The sequence below is a fragment of the Blennius ocellaris genome (assembly GCF_963422515.1).
Source record: "Blennius ocellaris genome assembly, chromosome: 8".
Lineage (NCBI taxonomy): Eukaryota > Metazoa > Chordata > Actinopteri > Blenniiformes > Blenniidae > Blennius > Blennius ocellaris.
The window spans coordinates 3,683,627-3,701,045 of record NC_137657.1 but is presented as its reverse complement, the minus strand read 5'-3'; the positions used below and the strand labels follow the sequence as shown (position 1 = coordinate 3,701,045).

The 17,419-nt window shown below is 45.0% G+C and overlaps 1 protein-coding gene across 3 annotated transcripts in view; it reads right to left on the bottom strand.

The window, feature by feature from the left end:
• Nucleotides 1–6,520: 6,520 nt before the first annotated feature.
• Nucleotides 6,521–17,419, bottom strand: part of cep192 (centrosomal protein 192) — a 56,449-nt gene continuing 45,550 nt past the window's right edge. For 2 of the 3 annotated variants that reach the window (XM_080501062.1, XM_080501063.1), the window contains exons 45-52: nt 16,853–17,072; nt 16,680–16,756; nt 16,279–16,374; nt 14,561–14,680; nt 13,581–13,693; nt 10,768–10,894; nt 10,409–10,467; nt 6,521–8,003 (exon numbers count right to left, since the gene is read on the bottom strand). In XM_080501062.1, the coding sequence (XP_080357188.1) occupies nt 7,871–8,003; nt 10,409–10,467; nt 10,768–10,894; nt 13,581–13,693; nt 14,561–14,680; nt 16,279–16,374; nt 16,680–16,756; nt 16,853–17,072 (945 nt within the window). In that variant the 3' untranslated portion in view covers nt 6,521–7,870. The remainder of the gene's footprint in view (nt 8,004–10,408; nt 10,468–10,767; nt 10,895–13,580; nt 13,694–14,560; nt 14,681–16,278; nt 16,375–16,679; nt 16,757–16,852; nt 17,073–17,419) is intronic. The other variant, XM_080501064.1, reaches the window with a different exon arrangement.

Below are 17,419 nucleotides of genomic sequence, written 5' to 3'. Positions count from 1 at the left end.
AGAGGAGAGGAGAGGAGAGGAGAGGAGAGGAGAGGAGAGGAGAGGAGAGGAGAGGAGAGGAGAGGAGAGGAGAGGGCAGGGGAGGGGAGGGGAGGGGAGGGGAGGAGAGGAGAGGAGAGGAGAGGAAAGGAGAGGAGAGGAGAGGGGAGGGACAGAGAGATAGATTGAGGGGATAGAGGAGAGGAGAGGATAGGGAAGACAGAGAGATAGATCGAGGGGATGGAGGAGAGGAGAGGAGAGGAGAAGAGAGGACAAGGAAGATAGAGAGATAGATCGGGTGGGGAGATACAAACCTTGATTTAGGTAATCGGCGAGAAACAGACCCTGGTCCGGGTAGAGAGACGTAGAGAGAGAGGCAGAGGGAGGTAGAGCAAGGTAGAGAGAGGTGTAGTGTAGAGAGAGCGGTAGAGAGAGGTAGATAGACATAGAGCGGTAGGGAGAGGGAGATAGAGAGGTAGAGCAAGGTAGAGAGGTAGAGCGGAGGTAGAGACAGAAGTAGATAGAGAGGTAGAGCAAGGTAGAGAGGGCGATAGAGAGGTAGAGCAAGGTAGAGAGGTAGAGTGGAGGTAGAGACAGAAGTAGATAGAGAGGTAGAGCAAGGTAGAGAGGAAGAGCAAGAGGTAGAGACAGAGGTAGATAGAGAGGTAGAGAGAGCAGTAGAGAGAAGTAGAGAGAGAGGTAGAGAGAGGCAGACAGAGATGCACAGAGAGAGGTAGAGAGAGCAGTAGAGAGAGGTAGAGAGAGCAGTAGAGAGAGGTAGAGAGAGCAGTTGAGCAAGAGGTAGAGAGAGCGGTAGAGAGAGAGGTAGAGAGAGCAGTAGAGCGAGACGTAGAGAGAGAGGTAGAGAGAGGCAGACAGAGATGCACAGAGAGAGGTAGAGATAGGCAGAGAGAGAGGTAGAGAGAGCGGTAGAGAGAGCAGTAGAGCGAGAGGTAGAGAGAGCGGTAGAGAGAGCAGTAGAGCGAGACATAGAGAGAGAGGCAGACAGAGATGCACAGAGAGAGGTAGAGATAGGCAGAGAGAGAGGTAGAGAGAGCAGTTGAGCGAGAGGTAGAGAGAGCGGTAGAGAGAGCAGTAGAGCGAGACATACAGAGAGAGGCAGACAGAGATGCACAGAGAGAGGTAGAGAGAGCGGTAGAGAGAGAGGTAGAGAGAGCAGTTGAGCGAGAGGTAGAGAGAGCGGTAGAGAGAGCAGTAGAGCGAGAGGTAGAGAGAGCGGTAGAGAGAGAGGTAGAGAGAGAGGTAGAGAGAGGCAGACAGAGATGCACAGAGAGAGGTAGAGAGAGCAGTTGAGCGAGAGGTAGAGAGAGTGGTAGAGAGAGCAGTAGAGCGAGACGTAGAGAGAGAGGTAGAGAGAGGCAGACAGAGATGCACAGAGAGAGGTAGAGAGAGATGCATAGCGAGAGGTAGAGAGAGCAGTAGAGCGAGATGTAGAGAGAGAGGTAGAGAGAGCAGTTGAGCGAGAGGTAGAGAGAGTGGTAGAGAGAGCAGTAGAGCGAGAGGTAGAGAGAGGCAGACAGAGATGCACAGAGAGAGGTAGAGAGAGACGCACAGAGAGAGGTAGAGAGAGATGCATAGCGAGAGGTAGAGAGAGCGGTAGAGCGAGACGTAGAGAGAGGTAGAGAGAGGCAGACAGAGATGCACAGAGAGAGGTAGAGAGAGATGCATAGCGAGAGGTAGAGAGAGATGCATAGCGAGAGGTAGAGAGAGCAGTAGAGCGAGACGTAGAGAGAGAGGTAGAGAGATGCAGACAGAGATGCACAGAGAGAGGTAGAGAGAGATGCATAGCGAGAGGTAGAGAGAGATGCATAGCGAGAGGTAGAGAGAGCAGTAGAGCGAGATGTAGAGAGAGAGGTAGAGAGAGCAGTTGAGCGAGAGGTAGAGAGAGTGGTAGAGAGAGCAGTAGAGCGAGAGGTAGAGAGAGAGGTAGAGAGAGGCAGACAGAGATGCACAGAGAGAGGTAGAGAGAGATGCATAGCGAGAGGTAGAGAGAGAGGCGAGGGGGAGTGTTTTGAAACAGCCCTAACTGTAAGCTTTAGTAAATAGAAAAGTTTTGAGTCTGGCCTTAAAAGTCGAGACTGTTTCAGCCTCGCTAACTGAAACTGGGATCTGGTTCCACAAGACAGGAGCCTGAGAGCTGAAGGCTCCGCCTCCATTCTACTTTTAGAAAACCCAGGAACCTGTCCAGGTCACACTGTGGTGCAATCACTCCAACCATGACTGGAGCTACCACAACAAGTTTGGTGGAATTGTGGAATCTAAAATTGGGAAGTGAAAATAAAATGCCAACATGTATTAAAAGGCTGAGTTTTGGAAAGCGTCCCAGGTTAAATGTTCAAAATATCTTGGAGCTAGAAAATCAAGCTGAATATTTAACAGCAAACATTCAAAGTGCTGAAGACTTTTCTTCTTCAACAGTGGGGGTCAGAACAACTTGTGCTTTTAACAAATAAACACACTATTTAGATGCAGTGGACTCAGTCGTTGGACTTGAGCTGGAACAATATGTAGTGTTTCTTTCAGTTTGTACCAAACTAATAATAAACCAAACAGGAGTCCATGGATCCAGACCAAGGAAGACGGCAGTATTGACAGAAAGGAACAACAAATCAACAAGTGTTAAAAACGTTTTGTAGAACTCTTTGGGAACAAAATGAAGCTCAGAAAGAAACGCCTGGCCTATTTACTATGAAGCTGTGGCTTCCTTTGGTACCGGAGGCATTGAAAGTGATGAAATCTAACGAGTACTGAGATATTTTTTTCTTTACAATGCAGATGTAAACCTTTGTAGAGCTGAAATCTGCCACGGTTGAATTTTTCTTTTTAATCTTGCAACATTTTAAGACCCTGAATGAGTCACAGTGGAAAAATGCTCCACTAGAGGGAGCTAGAGAGCTTTCAGGGGTTGTAGGTAAATACCATGGGGGTGTCATGATTAAAGAAATAAATAATAACCATGCAATTTTAATTTTAAAAAACGTATTTGAGAACTAGATTTATCATTAGTTTAATAGAAACCTAACAGTTGCAGGCTATATATAAAGACAGACCAGATACTTCAAATTGAAAGTGTGTCATTAGTGCAAGAAGAGTGATGCTTTATCACTATCCTGGGTTTCTTTTTTTTACTTTACAGAAACATAAAAGTGGGCCACTCAGAAGTGGAGTCCATGTTTTCCCTGGGGTACAAAGCTAGCAGTGTCAATGAACTTTGGGTAAAATGTGCTTTATAGATGCTGGCAGCCACTGGAAAATGAATGGGGCTGCGGTTGGCCCTCGGACCGCAGTTTGGACACCTCTGGTATCAGACTGATCGTCTGCAGCCTGAAAAGCTTAGAAGCCGTCACTGTTGCCAAAGCTTTTACTGCCTCTGCAAATATTGTGCCAAAAAATTCAAAGTTATTGAGAAACTTTTGACATTAAATGTTCTTTTGCATCAAGTTGGAATGTACTTTTTCTAGAATATGAGCTTAAAAACAAGAAAAACACAGAGTGACCAGTATTTTGGGACTAGAAGTAAATGATGTTGATCATCAGAGCACAGCGCCACCTACAGATCAACCTGTTTCTACCACCACAGCAGCTCTGGAAGAATGTTATTAGAGACGTTAACCTTTTAAGTTATAACATACATTTTTTTGTTTCCAAATTCTGTCCACAAATGCAGCGTTCAGATAAATCTGCATCATTAGCAGTGAAACTTTGAATTTGTAAAATCAGATCTTTTAAAACTTTTATTCTTTTGCATTGAAATGTGGAAAAATCACTCTGAACTTATTCCAGCTCACATTTTTGTCTTTTTGTTACAATTTGGTACATTTCTAGAAATGTACACACACTAACCCACTGCAGGATCAGCTCACAAAGTAACACATTGTGTTGTTTTGTTTTTAATAACAGTACTCACTATTCATGACTGGTTCACGGAGAGGAGGGACAGAACACTGAGCCCAATACATGAACATAAACACATGGATGCTAAAATCTGCAGAAATACAGTGAGAAAGAACTGATTTGTGTTTTTGTCAGTCTGGAGAGAAATACTGAGAACAGCCCCGCCTCAGTAGAAAGTGTTTGTGGGTTACATTAACAAACCACACCACGACATCTATAAAAGTGTCACTTCAAGAACAAAAACTTCTGTCAAATCTTGGAATGATAGACAAACACAATCAAGTCTCGTTTACACAACAATGATTTGGATTGAAAATGGAAACTCGGTGTCTGTTTACGGGACAACGGCGCTGGGAGCCACTGAAAACCCAACTTTTTGAAAACGTTCCAACTCCGTCTCCATATAAACAGAGTAAAAAACACTCTTCTGAAGCACTGCCACTGCGCTCCACAGCCGTAGTGAATAGTTGTTCTGCACATGCTCAGTAGATGAAGGTTTCCTCCAGAGTGTCAGGACTCTCAGTCCACGTTCTCCTGGGACTTGGTGCTTTTAGAGTTGACAGTCATTGTGATAACAATCTAACTTGGGTGTTTGTCCACTAGGATACCGGTGTTCTCCCATTGTTAATGTTTAGAGCGTGTTGCTCTCTGCACACATGTACGTGATTTCATTACAAAAACAATCAACAGCACCAATGTGTGGCCTGGCAGGCGAGCCACATAGTTTTCAGTGTTGTGAAACTTTTCTGAAACGAAAATGCAAAATCGACGCGTTTTCACTTGAAACCCAGGACCTGTGTGTGTGTGTGTGTGTGTGTGTGTGTGTGTGTGTGTGTGTGTGTGTGTGTGTGTGTGTGTGTGTGTGTGACACATTTACGCACATTTTATTGACTGGTGTATCCTGTCCTGGATCGATGTATAGATATTTTATTACTGAATTGGTTTTATTACTATAAAAGAAAAAAGTGTCAACAAGATCCTATTCTAGATTTGTATTTGTTATAAGAGCTGGTAATATCCATCTTATATTGTACTGTGTGAGGTCTTCCTGGCTTCTATCTGGCTGGAAGCAATGTGGTTTATTGGAGGAGGTGAGGAAGGGGGGAGTCATCCTCACTCACTTTAAATATGGGTGAAATATGTGACATGGTCAGTAAGGAGTTAGTTTTGTGCTGGTTTACATTTTATTTTGTACTTCAGTAGGCACGTAGAACATACACCTGGGGGGTGGGTGCAAATGTCATCGAGTGTGTGTGTGTGTGTGTGTGTGTGTGTGTGTGTGTGTGTGTGTGTGTGTGTGTGTGTGTGTGTGTGTGTGTGTGTGTGTGTGTGTGTGTGTGTGTGTGTGTGTGTGTGTGTGTGTGTGTGTGTGTGTGTGTGTGTCGGTCAGTGGGAGCCTGCTCTCCCCCAGCAGGGAGCGCCTGAGCCGGGGCGGGCTGGTGCCGTCTCCCCGGTGGACGGACCGGGTCCCGGTGATGGACGGCTGCCAGCAGCTAGCCTCCACCGCCTGCCTGCTAACTTAGCCCGGTTAGCTTAGCTCTGCCGTCTGTCTCAGCTTCAGAAAGCGGCTTCAACTCCGAACATCAACTTCCCCCGTCTGGAGCAAAGTCAGCGCCCCCCGCCCCTCCCCGGGGGACCGCCCGCCCGGCAGCCCCGCCGCCCGGCGTTCAGCCGCGGCAGGCAAGCCGCCGCAGCCTTCCTCCAGCACGGCCACAGCGACATGCATGTAAAACATGAAATAACTGCGCGTGCCGTCCTACCTGTGCGTGCGAGAGCCGCTGCGTGCCTGTTGAAAGCTGCGATGTCGCTCTGCACGTCAAGTCCAAGTGCAGTCCAGAGGTTCCAGGCTGCGAGGCAACGTGAAGCGCAGCTGTCCGCCTCAGCACGCCGAGCAGCCGGGAGGACAGCCGGGGCGATCTGGCGACACCTGCAGGCCGCTCCGGGTTACTGCAGCGGCGCTGCTGCCGCCGCTGCCTCCTCCAGGAAGGTCAAGAGGTCAGGAGCACACTGCCACACTTCAGCATCCCTCAAGGACTTTCCAGGATGCGCTCTCTCCTCCAGCCTGCTCAAAGGCACTTTTAAAAAGAGTTTTAAAAGTTGTTTTTTTGCTTCTTTGTGTTCTTCCCCTGCAGCAAATGTTCGGTGTTTCACAAAAACACACACCGACACATCACACTGTGATTGTGGACAAAGGAGGGTTTTTTTTGTACGCCCACATTTGGAAGATTTATGAACACCTGTACAGCTGGATAAAACTTGACAGACAGCATATATTTAGGCGACATCCTTCATGATGGATGGCGCAACAGTGATAAAAAGTTACTGTGAGCAAAAAAAGCCAGCACAAGGAAGCGGCTTCAAGTTGTCGTTTTCTCCGAAGGTCAAACAGATAAGATTTTGTGAAATGAACAGAGTACGTCAGACCTCTAAAGCACAATTTTTCTTTATTTGAATGTAAAGAAACATTTAAACATTGAGTGACTGCTGAATAAATATGCTTCATGTTAAATTTATTTACAGCTTTTATTTCAAAACACTCAGAATTCTGGCTTCATCAAGTTATTGAACACACACACACACACACACCTCACAGAGGAGTCGTCAGCTGCCACACTGGATTCACTCATGGTGTCGTAACGAGTAACACATAGCAGGGTGACCATATAGAATAGAAACACCAAATCTACAAATGTATCCCCAATTAATCCTGAGATAAAGTCCAGGGAAGTGGCATCTCAAATCTTGCCAGCTGACGGCACCACAGGCATCCCACAGCTGCTTTTGAAAAATGTTTCTGTAAATTGTCATCTGTATATTTCATATAAATGAGAAGGTCATAAAGCACGTGTATACATTTAACAGATATATGAACTAAGTTTCACTTCACAGAGTAAAGACGTCAGTGCAGAAGCTGCTGTAGCTGCCAACACCCAGTAGGTTTTCATGTTTTTAGTCGATTCTCCATAAACATGAAGACAATGAAAACAAGAAAACCAGATAGCGTTTTAATAGCGGCTTTCAGGTCGACAACATATTGTTCAACAGCCACTTTAAAGCTGAATTACTCTGTAGTTACTTCATTTCAGCACGCAACTCCCAAACATGTGAAAAGGACAGTATGTAGTGTCGTTCTTTTAAAGGTGCTTTGATGGATCATTTTAGCATCGAGTACATTTCCTTAATAAAAGATCAAAGGCGCAGAACAAAACACATACCCATGACACATTTTTAAAAGAAGTTGCAAAAGAAGCTGAGCTTTTAATGACAAAACTTTATTTAAACGTGTGCATGAACAATATATTACATAAACTATTTGAAGCATGTGCAAATGTCACCGGAGGTCGTCTCAGGCCGAAGCGCGGAGCGACCTGTGACCACCTTCATTTAAAAACGGGAGGAAAAATCCCCCCACACTAGTGTTTTCCAGAGGGCCGTCGCACTGCGTTGTGTGGAACAGGCTAACAACGGGTTTGGTTCATAATCCCTCCACAGTTCTGGCCGCTAGCCTCACAGCTGAAAGAGGAACTGGGGAGCTAATCTTCAGTGATTAGCGCCGTTTTGCCATGGTAACCATCATAAGCAGGCGCTGGCCAGCCGCCCGACAAAGAGCCCCGGCAGAGGAAACTCTTTTTGCCCTGGAATAACAGTCATTAACCGCGGAGACGCTGCTGCCAGCCGCCACCAAATGAACCACATCTGGACGGGTTGGAGGCTGCTGGGCGGTGAACACGCCACCAGGAGGCGGCAGGGAAGTCGTGAAATGTAGGAAGACGCGAGGATTCATGACTTAAATCTTTCAGACCTGAAAGTTCTGCTGTGCTACTTGAAAAGGAAACATGGCGCACCGTTCCCGCGAGACCGAGTCCAACGGGAGCAACAAGAAACCCGGCTCCGCACCTGCAAACGTGGCCAGGAGAGCGTTTAAGTCCAGGCTTGTGTCTATTGGTTGGCTCCTCCTGTCGGAGCCACGGCGGGTTCAGGGCAGCGCCTCAGCGCTCAGCTGAATAACAAGGCTTCCACTGGTTTCTGACTGGATGAGCAGCGAGCCGGCGTGGCGGCCCGCCGAGCCGGGCCGGAACTGGACGGGCAGCTTCAGGTAGTGCTGGGACCTGCGGGGGACACAGAGCAGGCGTTAAGGGAAGCCGGAGAGCAGCAGTGGAAGAACGCTCAAATCCATTTCACTCCAATCAGAAGCTGCTGTGACTCTGATGCACCAACACAGAGTTTGATCAGGGAGGATTCCACGTGCTTCTCACAACCTGATGCTGCAAACTGAGATCAGGTCTCGGTCTCGCTCACACAACATTTCAAGTGAAAAGGAATTGTCTTTGTTTTTCCTCCCAGAAGAGTTTCACATTTAGGCTGCGATGTTTTGAAACCGATGAAAACGAAATGTGAAACTTCACTGAAACGGAAGCACAAAAACCATGTTTTTAGTTGAGAGGTGGTGATGGAAGCCTGGTCTTGATTAGAAGGCGGTTAGTGTTGGGAGCGTTTGACTTCACTCCTTTCAGGAATAAACCTTTGAACCGCTCAAAACAACGGAAAAGAAAAGTACCACAACTGTTGTATGACTGTTTTTTATGCATTTTATTGTCTTCTTTTAAGCCTTCTGCCTCCTCTTATACATCTATACTGTGGCACATGCAGTTTTTATGCATTTTATTGCTCTTTAAAACGGTTTGGCTCTATATATATATAGTTTATTATATTTCATTTTAGTTTTTTAGTTTTAGTATTACTGACACCAAATTAATTGTATTTACTTCCACCAGGACACACTGGCAAAAGAGATGATTAATTTCAATGTGTTTCTCCTGAATAAATAAAGGCTAATTAATGAATGAAATGTGTGGCACATACACTGACAACACTTAAAATGTGACCGTTTACAACAATGACAAAGACCATTTTGATTCTGAAGTGTGTTTAGGAGAAAAAATAAATATTGGCGGACATAACCTGACGACCCGAGAAAGAAACAGTCAAACAGGTCAGTGAGCCTCGGGCTGAAAACCTTCACCCATCCTGCCAGCGTCAGCAGCGCGAGGAGCTGTTCAGTAATAACTCCTAATAACAGGATCAATTATTCATTCAGATGGAGCGATTACCCAATTAAAGTCCCACCAATTAATTGAATGTCCAGGTATAAATTTTACATGAGGTCAGAGGAGCGGCACAGCTGCACTGGATATCCTGCACTTTAAATATTGATGAGCCGTGTGAGGACTTGGTAACTTGTACAGAACCCGGATGGAATCGCGGCGGCGGCCATTAAACCAGGAGAGTCAGGTTCTTACTTTGGGAGAGGGAAGAAGTGGTCAGCGTGTTTTAGCTGTGTGGGGGTCGTCACACTAGATCGTGCGTTTGATTTTGCGTCATATCTCTTTATAAACCTCCTGATGCAGCTTTTAGTAAAACCCACTGATCAAACAATCTGAACTTTCACTGACCTGATGCTAATGCTACCAGGCTAGTAGCACTCTGCAGTTTGCCTCATTTAAAAGCTCAAACCGTAGAGATTGTTTCTTGATGGCGTTCTGACTGCACACGCATCACAGCTGGTACCCGTGACCAGGCGACTCCCCCCAGGGGCCCGACCAGGAGCGCCGAGCCTCTGGTGGCTTTTATATTGAGCATCCTCCTCCTCCAGGCCCCAGAGTGCCGCGGTGAGCAGGCGCCAGGGGAAAACATCATCACGTTGTCTCAAAATCACCACACAGCCCATCAAGTTAACGACCTGCGTTAGGACCCAGTTACAGGACGCATCATTTTTGCCTTTTGGTTTTAGAAAAGTGGTTTCACGTGGCCACGTTTTGAAATAATGTTGGTTTTCACAAGAAATTGAATAAATGCTGAGTCGGCATGTTAGGCATGAGCGTGTTCAAAAAGTTAGGTTTTCAGCGGTCTGAGCATCGTTACTGTGTAAATGGATTTGCATTTTCACTTGAAAACATTTCTCTGTAAAAGGCGATTCAGTCTAACATGAAGACTTAAAGAATGATTTATGATGCCTCGTATGGACCATATGGAATATTTTTATTGAGTAGATCCTGTCCAGTCAGTACTAATGAGGTGACATCACTGCACTCTGAGACGTCTTAGAAATCAAAACCTTAAAAAGAGACAAATGAAGAATCTATAATGTGAATAAAGTTGAAGCTGACGGAGAGACTTCAGGAGCAGAAACGAGTGTGTTGTGGACTAAAGTGGCAAAATGTCCGTCGGCTCTCGCATCAGCAGAACAACTCATTTCTACCACTGCAGAAGCAGCATTTCAAAAAAGTAGAGTTTTCTGAAATGCTGGAGCGTTTGCAGTGTTTTTCGACCGCTGTTGAACACGGGGCCCAAGACTCACCACGCCATGTGTCCGTTCATCAGTGATCAAGTCTTTGACTCACTAAAACTCTGAAGAAAAGCAGCGAGGTGGGAGCGAATGAGAAACGCGGTTAATTCGGACTCCCGGCAGAGCAGAATGGAGAGTTTGTGTTTGGGAGAAGACTGTCGGACTCACCTGAGGGAATATTTGGAATGCTTGATGTGGAAGGGCTCCCTAGGGTTTACAAAGTTCAGCTGCAAGTCAATTAGAGAAGCCACACATGAAAAATACAATCCATGCAGAGCAGAGACACATGTTAGCAGCGGTGATTACAAATCTCACTCGGCACAAATACTTCAAGTCCTCCATGCAATGAAAGCTGCAATCTCATCTTAAATACACATCTGTGCCTCTGTATAATCTGACATGTTTGGATATGTACAGGTGAGATGTATTTCTACTTGGTTCCTGGTTCCATTAGCCGCCCTCTGCTCCCTCCACATGTATAGTCTGTATTTTCCTTTGTGCTGCAGCAGGGTGGAGGTGTGGCCTACCTCGTGTGTCTCGAGGGAGTTGTTGCGGATGTTGACCTTCAGGGAGCTGGACTCGCCCACCCGGGTGGCCGGGAAGGTGTAGACGTCCCGAGCCGAGTACACGCCCCTCCGCAGCGCCTCCTCCTGGCTGACGACACAAAGTGATTGCAGTGAGAACAATGAAGAGGTTGAACTGGAAGCTCTCAAATCTCTGGATTGTGCAGGGTGGAAGCTCAACACGTCCCCCTCATGAAGAATGCAGGTTGTTGCCATAAATCCCATCAATTCTCTTTCACCCTTTGCTGCTTCGTTCACTGTGCAATACTGAACCACTCGGGGCAACTAGGAAGACTCAAGCATGGAGGTAAAGCTCATTTCTCTGCTTTCTGGTAGCTTGGGAATTTTCCCACCATCATAAACAGTTTACGAGTTAAATTCATAAGAATTATATGCCACATCCCGTCAGGCGAGACAAGAAGGGAATAATAAAATGCTAAGTTATGTGTGCGTTTTTCCAAAGAAGTCATTTTTTTTCTCACAAGTTATTTGTTTCACTTCTTTTCTCCTGTGGAGGTCTGAAAACCACTCCAATCAAACTGGAACACAAATCACTCCAGTTGTGTTCATGACAGAATGTCGTTCAGCTGAAAGGACATTATTCCAACAATAATGCAGAGAATGTGTTCTGCTCCATGTTCATGGAATGTTTTACAGGAAGGCTATAAACTCAGAGTTTGTCTCACTTTGAAACAAATTATTCACCTTGCTCTTGTTTTAGCAAACTCATTTTTAACGATTTGATGGCTTTTATAGTTTTATCTTTCATATGCTCTTACTCTGAGACGGTACTTTTTATTGTTGATGCACTTGTCTTCTCTGCTATTTATTTTACGAACATTTTAGTATTATTTTGACACTGTAAATGTATTTTATGTACTTCTGCCAGGACACACTTGTGAAACAGATTATTAATCTCAATGTGGTTCTCCTGAATAAATAAAGGCTAATGAAGAAATGTGAATCTTTCACTGTAATGTGTTGTTGTATTTCTTGTTGGTCCATTCATTCAAAATGTGGATTATAGTCTTGCTAGTTATGCTCCTGCCAACATTGTTTTCAATATGTACACTCAAGAGTGAAAAATCATCACCAGAGGATTTTCTAAAAGAACAAAAAACACGGCAAAGTGACTTTTGTTTTTTTAAACATCAGCGTTTGTATGAACAAATAAAATAAGAATGATGAAAAACAATGATGTTCGACGTTACTGTGCTGGTATATACACTAAAAAAACAAACCAAGCACAAAACCATTATCACATTATCAAAATGACTACATATATATATATATATACATATACACACACACACACATATATATATATATATAATATATATATACATATACACACACACACACATATATATATATATATATACATGTACACACATATATACATATATACACATATACCATATCTTCCTCCCTATAAGGCACCTAAATACCTCAAATGTTCTCAAAAGCTGCCAGTGCGCCTTATAGCCCGGTGCACCTTATATACGGAAGAATTGCTCTACTTGAGACTGCTATTTGACAGCTGAACAACCAGAAGCTTTTATTTTGACAACTCTAACTTCACAACTGGATCTTCAGAGTGGACGACACTCCACACAACACATTCATCATTCATGGTTGCACACCAACATTCTAACAAACCAAAATAAACTAGATGAAATAATGACTCCCTAAACTGGGGAACAAAAACACATAAACACAATCAACACAACACCAAGCCCAACAACAACCCACAATAACCTCCAACAACACAAAACATGAATTCCCATCATGCCTTGCATCCTGAGCTCCTCAGTGCAGCCGATAGCTGCAATGAATTATGGGAGTTTCTGTTTGTGGTGTTTTAAATGCAATTATTGGGGGTTCTATTTGGTTTGTGGTGTCGGTAATAATTGTGTTGTGTTGTGTTTTTGTTGCTTAGTTCATGTAGTTTAGTTTATTAGCGGTAGTTGTAAGTTGTCAACCAGCAGTGAAGAAGGTTTTGTGTGTAGTGTCCTCCTGGCATAGGCTGCAGGTAGGACTATCAAAATAAAGTGCGTGCACCTCTCTGGGTGTTAGAATCAGTGGAAAATATAACCTAATGGTTTTGAGCTATAAAGGTTGCTGACCACTGGTCTATTCCATGTGTCTTATAATGTGGTGCGCCTTATATATGAACAAAGTTGTAAATTATGTCAATCAATGTAGGTGTGCCTTGTAATCCGGTGCCTTATAGTGCGGAAAATACGGTACATATATATACACATATATATATACATAATGTTGAAGTCAATTTTAATGGAACTTCTGCTGCAAAATAAAGTGAAATGTGAATTAAAAACGTCTCTTATAGCTGTTGCATGACGAGGTTTAATCAAACCCCTTGACAGCACGGCTCTGAGGATAGTTTGATCACAAGGAAGTGCTTTCATGGAGCATCACTGATACATCAACCCGCCTCTCAAGTGTTGTTTTGCTTTGCTCCTCTTTAGAAATTTGCTTTAAAAAAAATCTGTACTTTCTTTCAAATGTTTACAATGTTCTTGGTTTGGCGCCTCCTGCTGGCCGGTTTTGACCAACGGGCCTTTCGTTTGACATTCCTGCTCTCCTAGAAGGACCGGAGTCCGTTAGCAGCTCAAACCATAGCTGGACATTTGTGACACAGTTTCGCCTCAACTTTCTTTAGAAAGATCCCTTGTGTGTACATCTCTGAAGCACTTCCCCCCCGCTGGACTATTCAGTGGACAGACAGTGGTCTGTAGGATTGTGTTCAGACTGACCTGGATTTGCCCGCTGAGGCGTCGGCTCTCCTGCGGCTCTTCCCCGAGGCCTCCGTCTTCACCAGAGAGCAGTCGCCTTCCTGAGGCCCTTCCACTGGTCCATACTTCACTCCCTTCACACACACACACACCTTTACTAAAGTACCCCCATTTCCCATTGAACTGCACTACAACGGCTCCGACTCGTACCTGGTTTCACACTAAACTCCACTCACAGACAAGTGTTTAACGCCGCGGAAGAATTTACCACTCCACTTTAGCGCCACGTCTGAGAGATAAAGCAGCGGCAACAAAGACGCTCCCATCAGAGCCACTTAACCTACTTATGTGGAGCCATCTCTGTGACATCCCGCTCGCTGCGTATGTGTGCTCTTAAGTTAACTGGGTCTGTCACAACACTTCACATTAAAGCGACGCGCGCACCAAGCCCGCCGGCGCCTCTCGGCAGGGGGGGCTCTCCTCCTCGTCCCACAACCTACTCCTCTCATTTGCTAATTCTGTCAACCACGCTACAAAGACGCAGCTCAAGTATGAACGTACATGCGAGAGATAAATGAAATGATGCTGCAAGAGGAACGCTTTCCTCCGGTGAGCTTTAGCCACGCCTGCTTTGTACCAAGTGTTGTCATTTAGTGTAAACAATGTGTGAGCAGATTAAAGTGCATCTTCAGGCGACTTTGTTGTACGTAAAGCTCTGACGTCTTAAACGTTGCTGCCTGTGATGCAAGAGTTTCTGGCTGAAGACAAGATTAAAAAAAATTAAGTTATGAGCCCCAAAAAAATCCAGGCCCCATTTACATGACGACATTTCAAGTGGGAACAACAGATGATTTTTGCATCTTTGTTTCAGAAAAGTTCCACAGATACACGGCAACGTTTTCAAAACGATGTGGGTTTACATGGCAACAGCAGAAATGCTGAAAACCAAGGCTGAAACCTCAGGCCCAGTTCAATCCCACGAAAACACGAGTCGCGCTCACGGTGCCACAGAGCTGGAAGCGGCTCCTGCTCTTCTGCTGGGGCTCGGCCACCGGGTGGCCCTCCAGGTCCCAGAACTGGGCGTAGTCTCCCCGGTCCCGCGGCAGGAAGGTGATGGGCACCTGGGAACAAACATCAGGGCGAGCTTCATTGCTCACTGACGTGTGGTTATAGACGGAAACGGCCACTGCAACCTCATTCGTTTAAGTTAACAGGTTTCCTGCCGCGTTCTGCACGGGAACGGAAAGCAGCACATCAGCTCCGGTTCAGGTTACCATGGCGATCAAGCTTCTTTTTTTTTTAATCCTGATATTTCTGTGAATTCTTCAAATGCACTAAAGAAATTAAAACAAAACAAAACATGCAGACATGTAAATCATGTCTCTTTCATATATATATTTATTTATTTTTTTTAACCCACTAGTACACAAGTTTTGTCTTGAATAAAAATGGATAAGTTCCTTAAGGCTGTGGGCTGGGAACAAATCCCTCAATCCAAGGGTTTTAGCTGGTTTAATGAAGCACATGTTTGTTTTATCTTAAGCCGAGAAAGCAGATCCTTGGTCAGGGACTCGGAGGTCAGCAGTGAAATTCACACCAGTTAAATTCTACTTTAACCCGCATCACTGCTCAGCTTTTATGATGAAAATCTAATTGCTTCATTCTGTTAATTCAACACTTAAGATTCAAGTCAAACCTTGTTGAGACCTTGAGATTTTTCTGCATAAATATCTTAAAACAATTTCAGTTTCCCTCAGAGCTAATAAACATTCAATCATTTAGAGAATTTTAACCCTTTGTATGCTTAGTTAACATCGTTACTCATGGGGAAAAAGAAGAACAGTCCATTTTGGACATTTCAGAAATACTGGAATATGGTCCGCTGCCACACTAGATAAAGCCTCAATTAGACATTTGGACGTGAAGGATGTGTGACCAGGGCGGCTTCACATGTTCCCCTTCTTCCATTGTTTAATGACAGATGAGGTTTTTTGTTGTTGTTGTTGTTTTTGATGTGTGTGCTTCGTTTGACTGTTTTTCAGTTGATTTGTGTTGTCTTGTTACTGTGATTGGAATTGACTGACGAGCTACCTTTTTCACAATATGCTCATGTGTTTAAACAGTCTGGTGGAAGAAACAATAAACAAAGTGGTTAAAAAAAAAAAAAAAAAAAAACCTAATTGTCCAAAATAATTTAACAAAATAAAAACAGATATGTAAAGAGTTAACCACAAAAGTAAAAAAGGCTGATTTGGGATTAAAAAAAAAAAGTTTACAAAGCAGCTTTTGATGTCGAACCAAAACCTTACATTTCATGCATTGTTCTTTTTGTGAAGCATCAAATTTAAAATCCACTTCACTCTTAAGTCATCAACGACAAAATATATACTTCAGTACAACCACATTTTAGTATCTCATAACTATTGCAATATATAATTATGTCATTTTCCTGAGCAAAATGTCACTCTTTTTGACGATTCATTACAAAAATCTGCTATTTTCCCTTTAAACAAAAACCATTTCCTCAAACAGTTCATGTCATAAATGTAAAAATGTACCTCTGATTTAGAAAATGTCCAACGGCTCAATGAAACAACTCTGCTGATATTGTACCAGGAAGGAAAAAAATGTCATGTGTGTCTCGGTGTCCTCACAGGATTGTGGTTGTGCAGTGACCTGCTCTAAACACGAGACGTGCTGGGCCGGCGGTGACGCCTACCTGCAGCTTCTGGTGCGCTCCCAGGGTCCCGGACACCTGCGAGCATCTGAAGGCGGTGTAGGTGGCCCGGTAGACATCTCCGCTGTCGTCGACCCCCTGAGGAGAGCGGAGGAAGAAGCCGGGGGGGAGAAAGAGATTCACCAGGCTGCCGACAAACTCAGACACTTTACGTTTTCAATAGGAAACTGAAAGTCGGCGTCAGAGTGAGATTCATGAGAGGAGAGAGGCCAGGATCGCTGGTGATGAAGAGAATATGTTTAAAAACCGTTTTCCACATCCTCCATGCTGGAGAGGCTACGGTGATTTTTTTCTGAGAGTATCGCGCCTCCCTGCCTTCTTGTGTTCTTTTGGAAAAGTTTCTCAATAAAAATACATTTGGCAATGAAGAGAGAGGAACCCACCTTGACATATGGAGGAGCGAAGGATGACAGGTACCACCTCACCTCCATGCCCCCGTTCTGCACCTCCAGCTGAGCCTCTGAATGACAGCAGCGACAGTTTCAGCCTCCCGCGGCGACACAAACACTTCATATTGCTTCGCGGCTCCTACCCGAGCTTTGAACCTTCCTCGTACCTGATGTTTCCCCAGAGCGGGTGGCGGGGAAGACCACGGTCTTGTTGCTGATCTCCATCAGAGGCCGAGAGGCCTGCGGGCTCAGCGGGGGTCCGCTGGCCAGTCTGGACATGGGCGGCACCACCGGGGTGGCGGTCTGAGCGGGCAGGGCCAACAGCAGGTCTGCCGGGGCAGCCGAAACATCCAGAGCCAGGTCCTGACGGATCTGGACCTTGATGAACTGAGACAATATGTCTGTGTGAAGCTCACACACTGCACGGCTTTAAAGGAGCCACATCATGATGCTAAATTCCCTTTGTGGTGGTTTTCCAACAGGACTAATCATCCCCGTCCCGGGAATCACTGTCCAGAAGTGAAGAAAGTGTGTCCTCTCTCCCCCTGGCTTGTTCCAGGTTTTAAAAAGTGTGTTGCTCCAACCAGCCAATCAGAAATCAAACTCATCTGGGGTTTAGCCAATCACAATCAAGGTAGGCTCCTCCCCTTTCACTCCAACGAGACAGCTCTGCTCTGGCACATGGCGCCACGAGAGGAAGTATTTCCTCCTCAACCCAAGATGGGCGTGTGTGG